The 15,806-nt window shown below is 46.5% G+C and overlaps 1 protein-coding gene across 6 annotated transcripts in view; it reads right to left on the bottom strand.

The window, feature by feature from the left end:
* The window catches only part of MYLK (myosin light chain kinase), a 177,597-nt gene that overhangs the window by 108,272 nt on the left and 53,519 nt on the right, over nt 1-15,806 (bottom strand). For 5 of the 6 annotated variants that reach the window (XM_075829025.1, XM_075829026.1, XM_075829024.1 and 2 more), the window contains 4 exons: nt 10,073-10,238; nt 6,396-6,414; nt 4,357-5,927; nt 1,344-1,547 (listed from right to left, as the gene is read on the bottom strand). In XM_075829025.1, the coding sequence (XP_075685140.1) occupies nt 1,344-1,547; nt 4,357-5,927; nt 6,396-6,414; nt 10,073-10,238 (1,960 nt within the window). Of the gene's footprint in view, nt 1-1,343; nt 1,548-4,356; nt 5,928-6,363; nt 6,415-10,072; nt 10,239-15,806 lie in introns of those variants that run through there. The other variant, XM_075829029.1, reaches the window with a different exon arrangement.

Raw genomic sequence — 15,806 nt, 5'->3', positions numbered from 1 at the left:
ATGCAAATCAGCATATTCCTTGGAGCTTACTGGCTGTGGGAGATCACCTGACCGGCTCTAAGACTCCTCATTAAGAAATATACAGCGCCGCTTGTCAGTAGTTGGGGTCATGTTGCCCCCGTCAGGAAGGACTTGGGGGGAGGCGTTATGTGGGTGCTCGGCGCTCCTGAACCCACCAGGTTATGTAAAGAAGTCTGACAGAGATGAATCCACAATTCTGTGCCGCTTAAAACTCCCGCAACGAATTATTTTTTGTATTTCTGCATCTAAAATAGAAACTAAAGCTAATTTGCGCAGGCTTGATTAAAGTCTCCTCCCGTTTTGTGTATACAGCTCCTATGCAGATCTGTGTCTCCATGGTACAGACAGACCCTGTGTAGTGTGATCCTGCGGTGATGTGGGACTCCCTGGGTCTCCTCCTGTTTTGTGTATACAGCTCCTATGCAGATCTATGTGTCTCCATGGTACAGACAGACCCTGTGTAGTGTGATCCTGCGGTGATGTGGGACTCCCTGTGTCTCCTCCCGTTTTGTGTATACAGCTCCTATGCAGATCTATGTGTCTCCATGGTACAGACAGACCCTGTGTAGGGTGATCCTGCGGTGATGTGGGACTCCCTGGGTCTCCTCTTCTTCATAACCTGCAGACAGCAGACGAGAGCAGCACAGGACTGCAGGATCTGACTACACAGGGATTGCTCGGAGACACATCGCTTTGCATAGGAGCTGTAAACACAGAATAGAATAATCATAGATACTGGCAAAATTGCATATTTTCTATTTTATTTTAGATGCATTGGAGAAATAAAATGAAATAGTTTCCCTTAATACCCACCCTAACAACCAAGATGGCCCCAACATCTAAGCCCGATACTGCATGTACTATGTAAAGTCCGATATAAACCCTACATCTTCTACAATGCACCACAGCAGAACATGCTCTGTACAGCCACTGAACCAGCAGGGGGCAGCAGTCAGATGTGAAGGCCTTCAGTTTGAGGACAAACAGGAATTAAGACACCAGCTCTTGAGGTGACTGGAGTATAAGACATGATGTAACATCAGAATAGTGACTGCAGCTCTGGAGGTGACTGGAGTATAAGACATGACGTAACTATTATTGTAGAATGTTCTATACTGGACCTCCGCTGTGAAGGAGTTCTCGTTCCGTTTATCGTTTTAGCTCCTCCGCATTGTATCGGAGTCGGCAGCTCAGCACGTCACTATTTACAAGTCTATAATCTACAAATGTTTGAAGTTGGGGTTCAGCTGCCCCCCATTTGCTGAGCACGCCTGCACTAGGTCTGCTGCACCCCCTCATCTCCTGGCCTGTAAGTCACTTACGTTTCACCTTCAGGGTCCAGGTACACGACCGGCGACCTCGGAGATTGGAGATGTCGCAGCTGTAGGTGCCGCTGTGTTCTGCCTGAGCCTTCAGCAAGTGTAAGGAATGAATCCGGCATCCTGCCCTGACGAGCACGCCCTCCTTCTCCTGTACCCGGGAGCCATCCTTATACCACACAAGGTGAGGCGGAGGCTCTCCTGACACTGGGCACAAAGAAGAGCAAAATATCACCCAATGTCTCCCACCAGACACCTGAGCGGGCAGCAGAACCGGGATGCTGCGTCTCATCAATGTCTGGTACCGAAGTGAAGCCGAGATATCTTCTCTCTTCTACTCAGCGATGAATAAACCAACAGCTTGTAATTAGCAAATAACACTTCAATAAGTCTCAGCCACCAGAGGGCGACATATGTCTGCTGCCACTAGAGGGCGATGTTAACGTTCAGATATTGCTGCCACTAGAGGGCGATGTTAACGTTCAGATATTGCTGCCACTAGAGGGCGATGCTAACGTTCAGATATTGCTGCCACTAGAGGGAGACGTTTACCTTCAGATATTGCTGCCACTAGAGGGAGACGTTAACCTTCAGATATTGCTGCCACTAGAGGGCGACGTTAATTTTTAGATATTGCTGCCACTAGAGGGCGACAATAATTTTCGGATATTGCTGCCACTAGAGGGCGACATTCATTTTTTAATATTGCTGCCACTAAAGGGCGATATTAGCCTTCATATATTGCTGCCACTAGAGGGCGACATAAACCTTCATATATTGCTGCAACTAGAGGGCGATATTAACCTTCAGATATTGCTGCCACTAGAGGGTGACATTAACCTTCAGATATTGCTACCACTAGAGGGCGACGTTAACCTTCAGATATTGCTACCACTAGAGGGCGACGTTAACCTTCAGATATTGCTGCCACTAGAGGGTGACATTAACCTTCAGATATTGCTGCCACTAGAGGGAGACGTTAACCTTCAGATATTGCTGCCACTAGAGGGAGACGTTGACCTTCAGATATTGCCGCCACTAGAGGGCGACATTAACCTTCAGATATTGCTGCCACTAGAGGGAGACGTTAACCTTCAGATATTGCTGCCACTAGAGGGCGACGTTAATTTTTAGATATTGCTGCCACTAGAGGGCGACAATAATTTTCGGATATTGCTGCCACTAGAGGGCGACATTAACCTTCATATATTGCTGCCACTAGAGGCCGATATTAACCTTCAGATATTGCTGCCACTAGAGGGTGACATTAACCTTCAGATATTGCTACCACTAGAGGGCGACGTTAACCTTCAGATATTGCTGCCACTAGAGGGTGACATTAACCTTCAGATTTTGCTGCCACTAGAGGGCGATGTTAACCCTCAGAGAATGCTGTCAATAGAAGGCGACATTAGCCTTCAGATATTACTGCCACCAGGGGGCGATGCTAATCTTTAGATATTGCCTCCGCTAGAGGGCGATATCAACCTTCAGATATTGCCGCCACTAGAGGGCGATGTTAACCCTCAGATATTGCTGCCACTAGAGGGCGATGTTAACGTTCAGATATTGCTGCCACTAGAGGGCGATGTTAACCTTCAGATATTGCTACCACTAGAGGGCGACGTTAACCATCAGATATTGTTGCCACTAAAGGGCGACGTTAACTTTCAGATATTGCTGCCACTAGAGGGCGACGTTAATTTTTAGATATTGCTGCCACTAGAGGGCGACATTAATTTTGGGATATTGCAGCCACTAGAGGGCGCTGTTAACCTTCAGATATTTCTACCACTAAAGGGCGACGTTAACATTCAGCTATTGCTGCCACTAGAGGGCGATGTTGAGTTATTACTGCCAGATCTGAGATGCAGAATTCGGTCTCCAACTCCAAATATAATACATTTTGCTGGTTATTCCAGTGGAAAAATGAAATGAGGGGTTTTGTGTTAAATAATAAAGTCTATATAAGTACAGGATACTGTACACACCTCCCTGTATATAACACTGTACACACCTCCTTGTATATAACACTGTACACACCTCCCTGTATATAACACTGTACACACCTCCCTGTATATAACGCTGTACACACCTCCCTGTACATAACGCCGCACACGCCTCCCTGTATACAACGCCGTACACGCCTCCCTGTATATAACGCCGTACACGCCTCCCTGTATACAACGCCGTACACGCCTCCCTGTATATAACGCCGTACACGCCTCCCTGTATATAACGCCGTACACGCCTCCCTGTATATAACACCGTACACGCCTCCCTGTATATAACGCCGTACACGCCTCCCTGTATATAACACCGTACACGCCTCCCTGTATATAACACCGTACACGCCTCCCTGTATATAACACTGTACACGCCTCCCTGTATATAACACTGTACACGCCTCCCTGTATATAACACTGTACACACCTCCCTGTATATAACAATGTACACGCCTCCCTGTATATAACACTGTACGCACCTCCCTGTATATAACACTGTACACGCCTCCCTGTATATAACACTGTACACACCTCCCTGTATATAACACTGTACACGCCTCCCTGTATATAACGCTGTACACACCTCCCTGTATATAACACTGTACACGCCTCTCTGTATATAACGCCGTACACACCTCCCTGTATGTAAGGACACTGTACACACCTCCCTGTATATAACACTGTACACGCCTCCCTGTATATAACACTGTACACACCTCCCTGTATATAACACTGTACACACCTCCCTGTATATAACACTGTACACACCTCCCTGTATATAACGCCGTACGCACCTCCCTGTATATAACGCTGTACGCACCTCCCTGTATATAACACTGTACACACCTCCCTGTATATAACACTGTACGCACCTCCCTGTATATAACGCCGTACACACCTCCCTGTATATAACACTGTACGCACCTCCCTGTATATAACGCCGTACACGCCTCCCTGTATATAAGGACACTGTACACATTATAGGACTGCACGGCGGAGGACTTCTTTACCTTTACACTGGAATACCACTTTGCTGTCTTCAAACACCTCCAGACTGGATGGAGTGAGGTCAAACGTTGGAGCTTTTCCAGACTGAGCCTGTACTGCCCCCTTCTGGTCATTATCAGGCGCTCTCTCCACATTCTGTCTTTTCCCACGACGGTCCTGGTCAGGGTTCGGTGGAGGACACATTTTTACAGATTTTAAGGTGATTGTGCTGGCCGATATGTGAGGAGCCGTCAGTCCTCCGGTTACAGGAGAAGTCTTGGAGGGGTCCTCCGCAGCTTCTCCACCCTGTAGACCCCCGTCACCGGGCCGCTTCAGGTCAACACCTTCCTTCTCGGATGATTTAGGAGTTGAAGACGTGAGGGAACTTTTCTTCAGAGAGATGTTCTTTACGGACTGGCAGGTGTTGAAGTTTTGTTCTTTGGGTTTATTTTGCAGACCGGTTTCTTTGGTGGGACCGGGAGACGTCTCGGGGTAAGAGTGGCCTGGAGGTGAGGGCTTCTTGTTGCTGGAGCTCAGTAAGGCTTCTTCTGTAGACCCATATAGATGATTCTTAGATGTTGAGCCTACACTGTGCCCTGAAGACCATTGCTTTGATGAAGGACGAGCAGCACATCTGCCCACAGTGGTCCTCACTGTCCCTTTAGGACCAAGATTGATGGTTTCCAGAGGAGGAACGCTCTGCAAGCTGCGAGCAGAAGACTTCTCCTTCGAGGTCATCGTTCCTTTCCCAGTAGACGGAGGACTGATGTTTGACTCTACGTTCCTTATGTACCTGGAAGAAATGGGGCCCAACTCCATGGTGGGTCGACTTGGGGTCTCTTTTGGAGACAGAGTTGGTCTTACCTTTGAGGCCACAGTGGAGGTCTCTTTCTCAAAGACGGTCTCTCTTATGTACGGCTTTACAGGTTCATTACCAGGTGAACACAATTTAGTCTTTGAATCGAGGATGGAGGTGTAACGGGCGACTATGGATGGCGAATCTTTGGCAGAACTTATGGCTTGAGGTTTTGTGTAGGAGCTGCTGGACTTCAGGGACCATTCAGAGAGGCCACGTATAGAACCAGGGCTTTCCGTGGTCGCTGAAACTTTCTCAAATGTTCTTGGAGACTCAGTCTTAATTTTGGACAAAAGAGACACTGAGGAAACTGAAGACACTGAGGGCAAGGAAGACACTGAGGGCAAGGAAGACACTGAGGGCACGGAAGACACTGAGGGCACGGAAGACACTGAGGGCACGGAAGACACTGAGGGCACGGAAGACACTGAGGGCAAGGAAGACACTGAGGGGACGGAAGACACTGAGGGCAAGGAAGACACTGAGGGCACGGAAGACACTGAGGGCACGGAAGACACTGAGGATATTGAGGGCTCAGAAGACACGGAAGACGTTCTGTTTGAAGGAACATTAGACTCCTGTTTTGTAGAAACTGTCGATGGCCATTTGCCCCTCTGGGCAGGATTAGTCTGGTCTGCACCAGCTTCCCTCTGGGTTTTCACAATGCCGTTAGTGGCCACCTTGGTGACGGCCATCTTGGTTGTAGAAGTCACGGCGGATCCAAGAACTGGAGAAATTCTGGAAAAACAATAGTAAGATTGGGGGGGGGTTCTCCATAAACATGTAATACGAGCCTCATAATGTAGAGTTACCGGAGCCCCCATGTAAGATCTTATATCTAATGGAAGAGGGTGACAATTCCCAACATTAATATCAGAGCAGAATAGTATGAGCCTCTGATGAGACACGGGATGGATTTCAGACTCAAATAGACAATGCAGTTGAGCTGGAGTCCCTGATCATAGCTGTGCCTAAACGAGCAGAGCTGCAGTGTAAAGCACAAGGCCAGAGAGGCAGTCTGATCCTGATGAGACGATCTCTAACGTCATCATGTGACTGTGCGGATCATTACTGATTGGACTAGCGGCCAGTTACCCGGGTCACATCATGTGGCTGCACTGGCTATAGCTGTAGATTATAAGGACTATAATATAGGTGAGGTCAGGTGACTTACAGGACGGCAGCTGCAATGTGAAGAGTACGTACCCGTCAGTCCTGTCACATCCTGCAAAGAGAACAGAGACTTTATCAGTGAATATCCAATAATATCCCAACGTATCACGCAGCCGAGCGACCCATGTGACCCAGACCGCAGCCGCCAATCATCCGGTGTAACTATTCATACACGTACACCACATGACCAAAAGTATGTGCACCCCCTGCTAACCAGAGGGTTCAGTCATGGGATCTGCAGACAAACACTAGAAGGAGAATGGATTGTGCAGAAGAATCTATCAAATCCAGACAAAACGCTCAGCGACCTGAGATCCCGTATTACTCGTCTGCTACGCCATATGTCTGCTTCTCCAGTCACATCCAGAGCTGCATTCACAATGCACTGATTTCCTGCTGCCAGAGAGCAGTGCATTGTGGGAGCTCGGATGACGGTTAACCAGTCAGAGCTCAGCAGTTTGGTCACATGACTCCGTACGGGAATCGAGAAAGTAAAGTAACGCGACTTTTTCTCGAATGTCGGATGTCACATATTATAACGTTCAGTCGTTCATTACTGAATAAATTCCCGTGAATTATGGGGTAACATTGACGTTACTCAGGGCCGTCCTGATTGGCTGCAGAATTTGACTAAACACTGTATCGACTCCAATGAAAAATGTAACGGATTCAAAGAGTCCAATGCCGGATATTTCACGTGGCTCCATAAATAAACCGGGGCGTCTACGGCGGCATGACAGGGTAACGGCGGCAGCCTGAGCCCCGCCCCTCACCGCGGCCTCATTTATACAGAAGGGAACGTCAGGCTGGAATATTTTACATAAAGCTGTAATCCAGAAGTCGTAAATCTGAGATCTGATCGTTCCCTCCATGTGGTCAAAGCCGCAAAATCATCAATCAACTGCAGAAACCGAGGAAAGAAAAACCACAGCGGCTGAAGAACAGCGCAAATCCTCCACATAAGGGGGGATTCACACGAGCGTGTATTCGGTCCGTGCGGGCCGCGTGGTTTTCACGCGCCGCGCATCGACCAATACAAGTCTATGGGGCAGTACAGACAGTCCGTGCTTTTTGCGCAGCGTTTGTTCGCTGCGCAAAAAGCGCAACAGGTTCAATATCTCCGCGTATTTCGCGCATCACGCACCCATTGAAGTCAATGGGTGCGTGAAAACCACGCAGGTCGCATGGAAGCACTTCCGTGCGAACCGACTGAAACAGCGCACCAGCTGTCAAAAGGATGAATGTAAACAGTAAAGCACCACGTGCTTTTCTGTTTCCAAGCATCCAAACGGAGTGTCTTGGAGATGAGCGAACCCGGACAACCGAACCAAACTTCACCGGGTTCGGCCGAACTAGTTTTGGCCGAACCCGGCAAAAATTTTTCCGGTCCGCGACGTCAGGAGACAGTCACTGTCCATGGTGCTGAAAGAGTTAAACTGTTTCAGCACCCTGGACAGTGACTTCCGATCCCAATATACATGAACCTGTAAAAAAAAAAACGAAGTTCTGACTTACCGATAACTCCCGGCTTCTTCCTCCAGTCTGACCTACCGGGATGACAATTCAGTCCAAGTGACAGCTCCAGCCAATCACAGGCCAAGCACAGGCTGCAGCGGTCACATGGACTGGCGCGTCATCCAGGGAGGTGGGGCCCGATGTCAAGAGAGGCGCGTCACCAAGGACGCGTCACCAAGGCAACAGCCGGGAAGTTCTCGGTAAGTACGAAATTTTTCTTTTTTTTTAACAGGTTTTTCGATATTGTGTTCGGCATTCACTGTCGAGGGTGCTGAAAGAGTTAAAGAGTTAACTCTTTCAGCACCTTGGACAGTGACGGGCGTCGACTAGCCTCATCTCTATGATCACGCAGCCGCGCATCATACACGGATGACACACGCAGCTGTCAAATGGTTTTTGCGCACGCAAAACGCTGCGTTGTTTGCGCGCGCAAAAACGCAACATTCGTGTGTATCTGCCCTAATACACAGGGTCTAGGTGAGGATTATCAGTCAGGTACCAACCTAGTCCTGCTCACACAGCTGATGGGTTGTTACAATGTATCAGTGCAGATAGTCTAGAACAGGATAGAAATTAGTGCCACTACTGCTGTAATTAGCTCACAGAGGCTTACACTGTAACAACCCATCAGCTGTGTGAGCACAATTCAGAACAGGATAGAGACTTGTGCTGCTGATCTGTTAAGCTTACAGAGAATTAACTACACTGATACATTGTAACAAGCTCATCAGCTGTGTAAGAAGGACTAAGGGTGCTTCCATACCGCTGTACGAGTGTATGTCGGAGGTAAACATCGGAATGATTCCGCCGACATATATCATGGAATGCCACTGTATAGGCGTACAATCCCATACGTCATCCAAAGGACCCATGTAAAAAAATGGCATACTGAGCTGTATTCTGGGTTTTTGTGGTTCTGTGAATGCACCCAAAGTCAGGATGAGTTTCATCCTCTAGATGTAATCAAGAATGTTTCCATTCACTGACAGTAAGCAGAGATATAAAGTATATCAGAACGTTTCAGAACTTTTAATTCGACATTAATGAAAATGTATTTACTTACGACTGTGACCGCCCATTAAAGGGGAATTCTGCCTAATTGCCTCTTAATATATCTTGTGGGTCGGAGATTTTGGCGCCGCTGGGTTTCCGCCACATGTCCGGGGTTTATTACCGTCGCTGTGATGGAGATTACACCGGATGGGAACGCAAAGCAGCGGAAAAGGAATCAATAACCTGGAACGTCTGATACATCGTTTTAGTGTGAAAGATCCTGAGCCGGAATCCGGGGGGGTCATGTGATGGAAATCTCCGAGCAGCAATAAAGGGGTCTGAGAAGCGGCAGAGCTGGCAGCGCCTCCATATTGGCAGCACATTCATTTACCTTTATTCTTTTACGTCTCTTTCAATGAATACGAATATGTGTAAAATAGAATCTCTAGACCTATTTATATGCCCAAAAACCACCCACCGCCCTTAACCCCCCCCCCCCCCCCATTGGAAGAGAGAAAAAAACATTGAATTAGCACACCTGGAACTTCCCCAACCACTTCACCGGATGACGCCCGCTCACCGCCCGCTCACCGCCCGCTCGCCCCGCTGCCTTTACTGCTGACAGTTTCTCCTTTATACCTTCGAATGTCATTAAAGGGAACGGGTCACCAGCATTTCCCCTGTTGCACTCTACTCACCCCTCGTCGGCCGCCTTAAATGCCGAACCCTCGTCTGGGATCGCGCGCATGCGCCCGTCATGTATAATTTGACACCATTCCCTGCGTCGTCCAGGCCTCAAATCTAGTTACTGCGCATGCGCCGCTATGGTGACCTGTTGTGCCCGCGCACCAGAACATAGAAGCGCAAGCGCAAGATTTCATGTGTGCTGGGGGAAGGCGAGGAGCTGTCAATCAAAAGTAAGGAGGCGGGGTTTACTCAGAAAGGATTGAGGAATGAAGATTTGACTTTTCTGCTCATTCGCATACGGAGCGGGAACACTAAAAACTGAAGACTAAACGGACGGAGACTTAGAGGATAATTATAGGAGACATAACGATGATTCCCCTCCCACCTCCGCCAGGTATCGCCGGTTTAATAGGTGAAATGTTGGTGACAGGTTCCCTTTAAGTTTTTCCAAATTGAAACGGGGGAGGTGAACAATCTTTGTCATTTCTTGTAATTGACAGAATGAATGTATTTACCTTGAATGATCAGTTCTGCGGAGACGGCGCTGCGCCCGCAACGGTTAACCACGGAACAGGTATAAATCCCGGCGTCCGCCTGACACGCTCCATGAATCTCCAGAAAGTAAACCCCGGACTTGTCGTACGTGTTATATCGATCGCCGCTCTGCAGCTGAACATCGTCCTGCGCATGAAACAATAATGTAACTATTAAACATTGCAATCATTTCAACTGTTCTTGTATCAGTTGCATTGTATGCTATACTCCAGTCACATCCAGAGCTGCAGTCATATTTCTGTTATTACATTGTCTCTTATGCTTCAGTCACATCCAGAGCTGCAGTGGCAACCGCGCTCACGATTCTTGGATCAATTTCAGATCTAAATTTACGACTTCTGCCGACTGCCACCTAAAACTTACTGAACCAGCTGGATGAAAGGGTAAAGTTTTGGATGTGACTGGAGAATAAAAGACATGGTGCAGCTCAAGATCATTACAAGAGGTCGTTTGCACCCTGAAATGTAACATTACCGCCATGTATCTGGGGCATTCTCTGCAGAAGTAGGAAAGTATCTCCAAAAAACTCTGTCCTTGATGTCTTTGCAGCAGCAATAAAGGGGTTCTCCGAGGCTTTACACCGATTGCCTGTCCTCAGGATGGGACACCGATGTTTGATGAGCGGGGTCTGACTTCCGGAACCGTCGCAAATCAAAAGCACGAGGAGGCCACAGAACTAGAGGCTCATCCACACAGACATTTGTGCCTGGCACTGCCGCTCCCCCGCATCCGAGTCAATATACCAGCCACTGTACCCATGTCAACAATGATGGGCAGGGGCGAAGCTAGGGGGGCAGGCGGGGCACGTGCCCCAGGCGCAACTAAAAGGGAAGGTGGGGCAGGCGTCATCGCCCCAAATGCGTCGTTCAACCCCAGCACACCTGCTCAGAAGAGATCAGGTCTGCAATGCCATCAGACGGAGCGGGAAAGGGATTAAGGTGAGTATGTAAAGTGTCTTTTTTTATGTGGGGCACTATCTGCAGGGGGGCTATATGTGAGGAACTATATACAGGGGTGGGCTATATGTGAAACACCATTTATAAGGGGAGATATATGTAGGGCACTATATACAGGGGTGGGCTATATATGGAGCACTATCTACAGGGGTGGGCTATATATGGAGCATTATCTACAGGGGGAGCTACATGTGGGGTACTATCTACAGGGGTGGGCTACATGTGGGGTACTATCTACAGGGGTGGGCTACATGTGGGGTACTATCTACAGGGGTGGGCTACATGTGGGGTACTATCTACAGGGGTGGGCTACATATGGGGCACTATATTCAGGGGCTCTATGGGGGTCATTATCTACAGGCGGAGCTATATATGGCACTATCTACAGGGGGCACAGTGTATGGAACTACAATATTTAGGAGCGTAGTGTGTGGTATAATGAGAATTTTATCTTTGTTTATAGGTGCAGAAATGTTTGTAAAGTGAGAAGCTGAAGACATCTGAGCGGCAAACTGCAGAAATGGGCTGTGGCCGGGAGAAGTCATCATAGAGGTCTGGACCGGGTGGAGAAGAAAAGAGAAAAATAACTAGAATCTGAGACGTCACCGGTGAGTCACTTAATGTAAATGTTTATTCTGCCTCTAATCTGCACTGCACTCACTGTATGATCTGCAGCGAGATGATGGGTGGTATGTTTTTTTTAAACAGCAACTCCCAGCATATCCTTACCATTGTTTGGGCCACGTTGGGAGCTGTATACAATTTAGTGCAAACCTATACAGCAAGGGTTGCACTAAATTGATCTGTATTTGTGCTGGTGTTGTATTTATGTACTGAGCTTGGGTCTGGTGCTGTATATATTTACTAGGCTTGGTTCTGGTGCTGTATATATGTATGAGCTTGGTTCTGGTGTTGTATATATGTATTGAGATCGGTTCTGGTGCTGTATACATGTACTGAGCTCAGTTCTGGTGCTGTATATATGTACTGAGCTTTGTTCTGGTGCTGTATATATGTACTGAGCTCGGTTCTGGTGCTGTATATATGTACTGAGCGTGGTTCTGGTGCTGTATTTATGTACTGATCTTTGTTCTGGTGCTGTATATATGTACTGAGCTTTGTTCTGGTGCTGTATATATGTACTGAGCTTTGTTCTGGTGCTGTATATATGTACTGAGCTTTGTTCTGGTGCTGTATATATGTACTGAGCTCGGTTCTGGTGCTGTATATATGTACTGAGCGTGGTTCTGGTGCTGTATTTATGTACTGATCTTTGTTCTGGTGCTGTATATATGTACTGAGCTTTGTTCTGGTGCTGTATATATGTACAGAGCTTTGTTCTGGTGCTGTATATATGTACTGAGCTCGGTTCTGGTGCTGTATATATGTACTGAGCGTGGTTCTGGTGCTGTATTTATGTACTGATCTTTGTTCTGGTGCTGTATATATGTACTGATCTTTGTTCTGGTGCTGTATATATGTACTGAGCTTTGTTCTGGTGCTGTATATATGTACTGAGCTTTGTTCTGGTGCTGTATATATGTACTGAGCTCGGTTCTGGTGCTGTATATATGTACTGAGCGTGGTTCTGGTGCTGTATTTATGTACTGATCTTTGTTCTGGTGCTGTATATATGTAGTGAGCTTTGTTCTGATGCTATATTTATGTACTGAGCTTGGTTTTGGTATGGTCTATATGTACTGAGCTTTTTTTCTGGTGCTGTACATATGCATCGAGCTTTGTTCTGGTGCTGTATATATGTACTGAGCTCGGTTCTGGTGCTGTATATATGTACTGAGCGTTGTTCTGGTGCTGTATTTATGTACTGATCTTGGTTCTGGTGCTGTATATATGTAGTGAGCTTTGTTCTGATGCTATATTTATGTACTGAGCTTGGTTTTGGTATGGTCTATATGTACTGAGCTTTTTTCTGGTGCTGTACATATGCATCGAGCTTTGTTCTGGTGCTGTATATATGTACTGAGCTCGGTTCTGGTGCTGTATATATGTACTGAGCGTGGTTCTGGTGCTGTATTTATGTACTGATCTTGGTTCTGGTGCTGTATATATGTAGTGAGCTTTGTTCTGATGCTATATTTATGTACTGAGCTTGGTTTTGGTATTGTCTATATGTACTGAGCTTTTTTCTGGTGCTGTACATATGTATCGAGCTTTGTTCTGGTGCTGTACATATGTATTGAGCTTGGTTCTGGGGCTATATATATGTACTAAGCTTGGTTTGGTACCGTATATATGTACTGAGGTTTGTTCTGGTACTGTGGGAAAAGAGACCTCCTGGAGAACCCCTTTACAATTTCCCACCACTAGAACGAAGGGGCCAACCATGGATCCCATTATTCATCCTCCACGAACTCTACATTTGTCTCTACAGGGGAAATGTTTTTCTGCATCCACCAAACTCAGATGGTGAAGATGATTCCTCCCTCCAGAGAACAAGTCTCCTCTGATCCGGAGCGCACTGTTGGTGGCTTTACAGCTTCTGTTTGGCATTGAGCTCAGTGACCTGGGGCTTGTCTGCTACGGCTCCACCATCGAGACTTCAATCCATGAAGCTCTGGATGAGCAGTTCTGGTGCGGATGTTGCTATCAGGGGCAGTTTGGTTCTCAGCAATGAATGTTGCACCCCAGAACATAAGGGTGGGGGTCACTTACTTTCAGCCAAGAAGTCCATCGAGATATAAATCAAATTGTAGAAACAAGGAGTGCACGTTAAAAAAAGTGCAAGTTAAAAAAAACCCGGGGGCATAGGACAGTGACGAATGGGTTTTGGAGGGGACATGAAAAGAGCCGGCGACATGAGAAGGAAAATATTATTGTGAACCAAATGTCGCTGCTTCTTTAAGAGATCGTCAGATCCGTTCCAAAGAAAACCTTCGTCCTGACGGCTGATCGAATGTGGGACGAATCGAATTTCTTTATTTTGGTCGATTTTCAAAAAGTGAAGTAAAAAGTGAAAGAAGAAAAAGGAGAAGGGGCCGCACAATAATGAGGAGGGTCAAATAGTGGAATAGACGGAGGTAAAGCGCGTTCTGAGAGTCGGTCTGATGAATATTCACTCACGTTCAGCTAAAAATCAAGAACAAATATGAAAATGTTCAACACAAAGTCATAATAAGACGAGATAAAGATCGGAGACCAAGAGATCATCAACTACAGCCGGGGCCGCACAGGAACGCACCAGAAGAGACGGAGAACGCCCAAAACCACAAATTCAATAAGCGCCACATTATAAAAATACATTGTAGATATCCGTGATTTGAGAGATCTCAGAGCTGCTGATATTTTAAAGGGGCACATTAATCGATATAGAGCATGTTTTATACAATATTATCTACTCTGACCATTGCCACAGAAAAGACCTGTCACCACTGACCCCATTATACAGCCCACACATAGAAAAAACCTCCATAACCAGCGCAGTCACTGTGTACATACATTACATTACTTATCCTGTATTATACTCCAGAGCTGCACTCACTATTCTGCTGGTGGAGTCACTGTGTACATACATTACATTACTTATCCTGTACTGATCCGGAGTTACATCCTGTATTATACTCCAGAGCTGCACGCACTATTCTGCTGGTGGAGTCACTGTGTACATACATTACATTACTTATCCTGTACTGATCCTGAGTTACATCCTGTATTATACTCCAGAGCTGCACTCACTATTCTGCTGGAGAGTCACTGTGTACATACATTACATTACTTATCCTGTACTGATCCTGAGTTACATCCTGTATTATACTCCAGAGCTGCACTCACTATTCTGCTGGTGGAGTCACTGTGTACATACATTACTTATCCTGTACTGATCCTGAGTTATATCCTGTATTATACTCCAGAGCTGCACTCACTATTCTGCTGGTGGAGTCACTGTGTATATACATTACATTACTTATCCTGTACTGATCCTGAGTTACATCCTGTATTATACTCCAGAGCTGCACTCACTATTCTGCTGGTGAAGTCACTGTGTACATACATGACATTACTTATCCTCTACTGATCCTGAGTTACATCCTGTATTATCCTCCAGAGCTGCACTCCCTATTCTGCTGGTGGAATCACTGTGTACATACATTACATTACTTATCCTGTACTGATCCTGAGTTACATCCTGTATTATACTCCAGAGCTGCACTCACTATTCTGCTGGTGGAGTCACTGTGTACATACATTACTTATCCTGTACTGATCCTGAGTTACATCCTGTATTATACTCCAGAGCTGCACTCACTATTCTGCTGGTGGAGTCACTGTGTACATACATTACATTACTTATCCTGTACTGATCCTGAGTTACATCCTGTATTATACTCCAGAGCTGCACTCACTATTCTGCTGGTGGAGTCACTGTGTACATACATGACATTACTTATCCTGTACTGATCCTGAGTTACATCCTGTATTATACTCCAGAGCTGCACTCACTATTCTGCTGGGGGAGTCACTGTGTACATACATTACATTACTTATCCTGTACTGATCCTGAGTTACATCCTGTATTATACTCCAGAGCTGCACTCACTATTCTGCTGGCAGAGTCACTGTGTACATACATTACATTACTTATCCAGTACTGATCCTGAGTTACATCCTGTATTATACTCCAGAGCTGCACTCACTATTCTGCTGGTGGAGTCACTGTGTACATACATGACATTACTTATCCTGTACTGATCCTGAGTTATATCCTGTATTATACGCCAGA

This window comes from Rhinoderma darwinii, chromosome 6 (assembly GCF_050947455.1).
Source record: "Rhinoderma darwinii isolate aRhiDar2 chromosome 6, aRhiDar2.hap1, whole genome shotgun sequence".
In the NCBI taxonomy this organism is placed as follows: Eukaryota; Metazoa; Chordata; class Amphibia; order Anura; family Rhinodermatidae; genus Rhinoderma; species Rhinoderma darwinii.
Note: the sequence above shows the minus strand (reverse complement) of the source record. Positions and strands in the feature narration are given on the sequence as shown.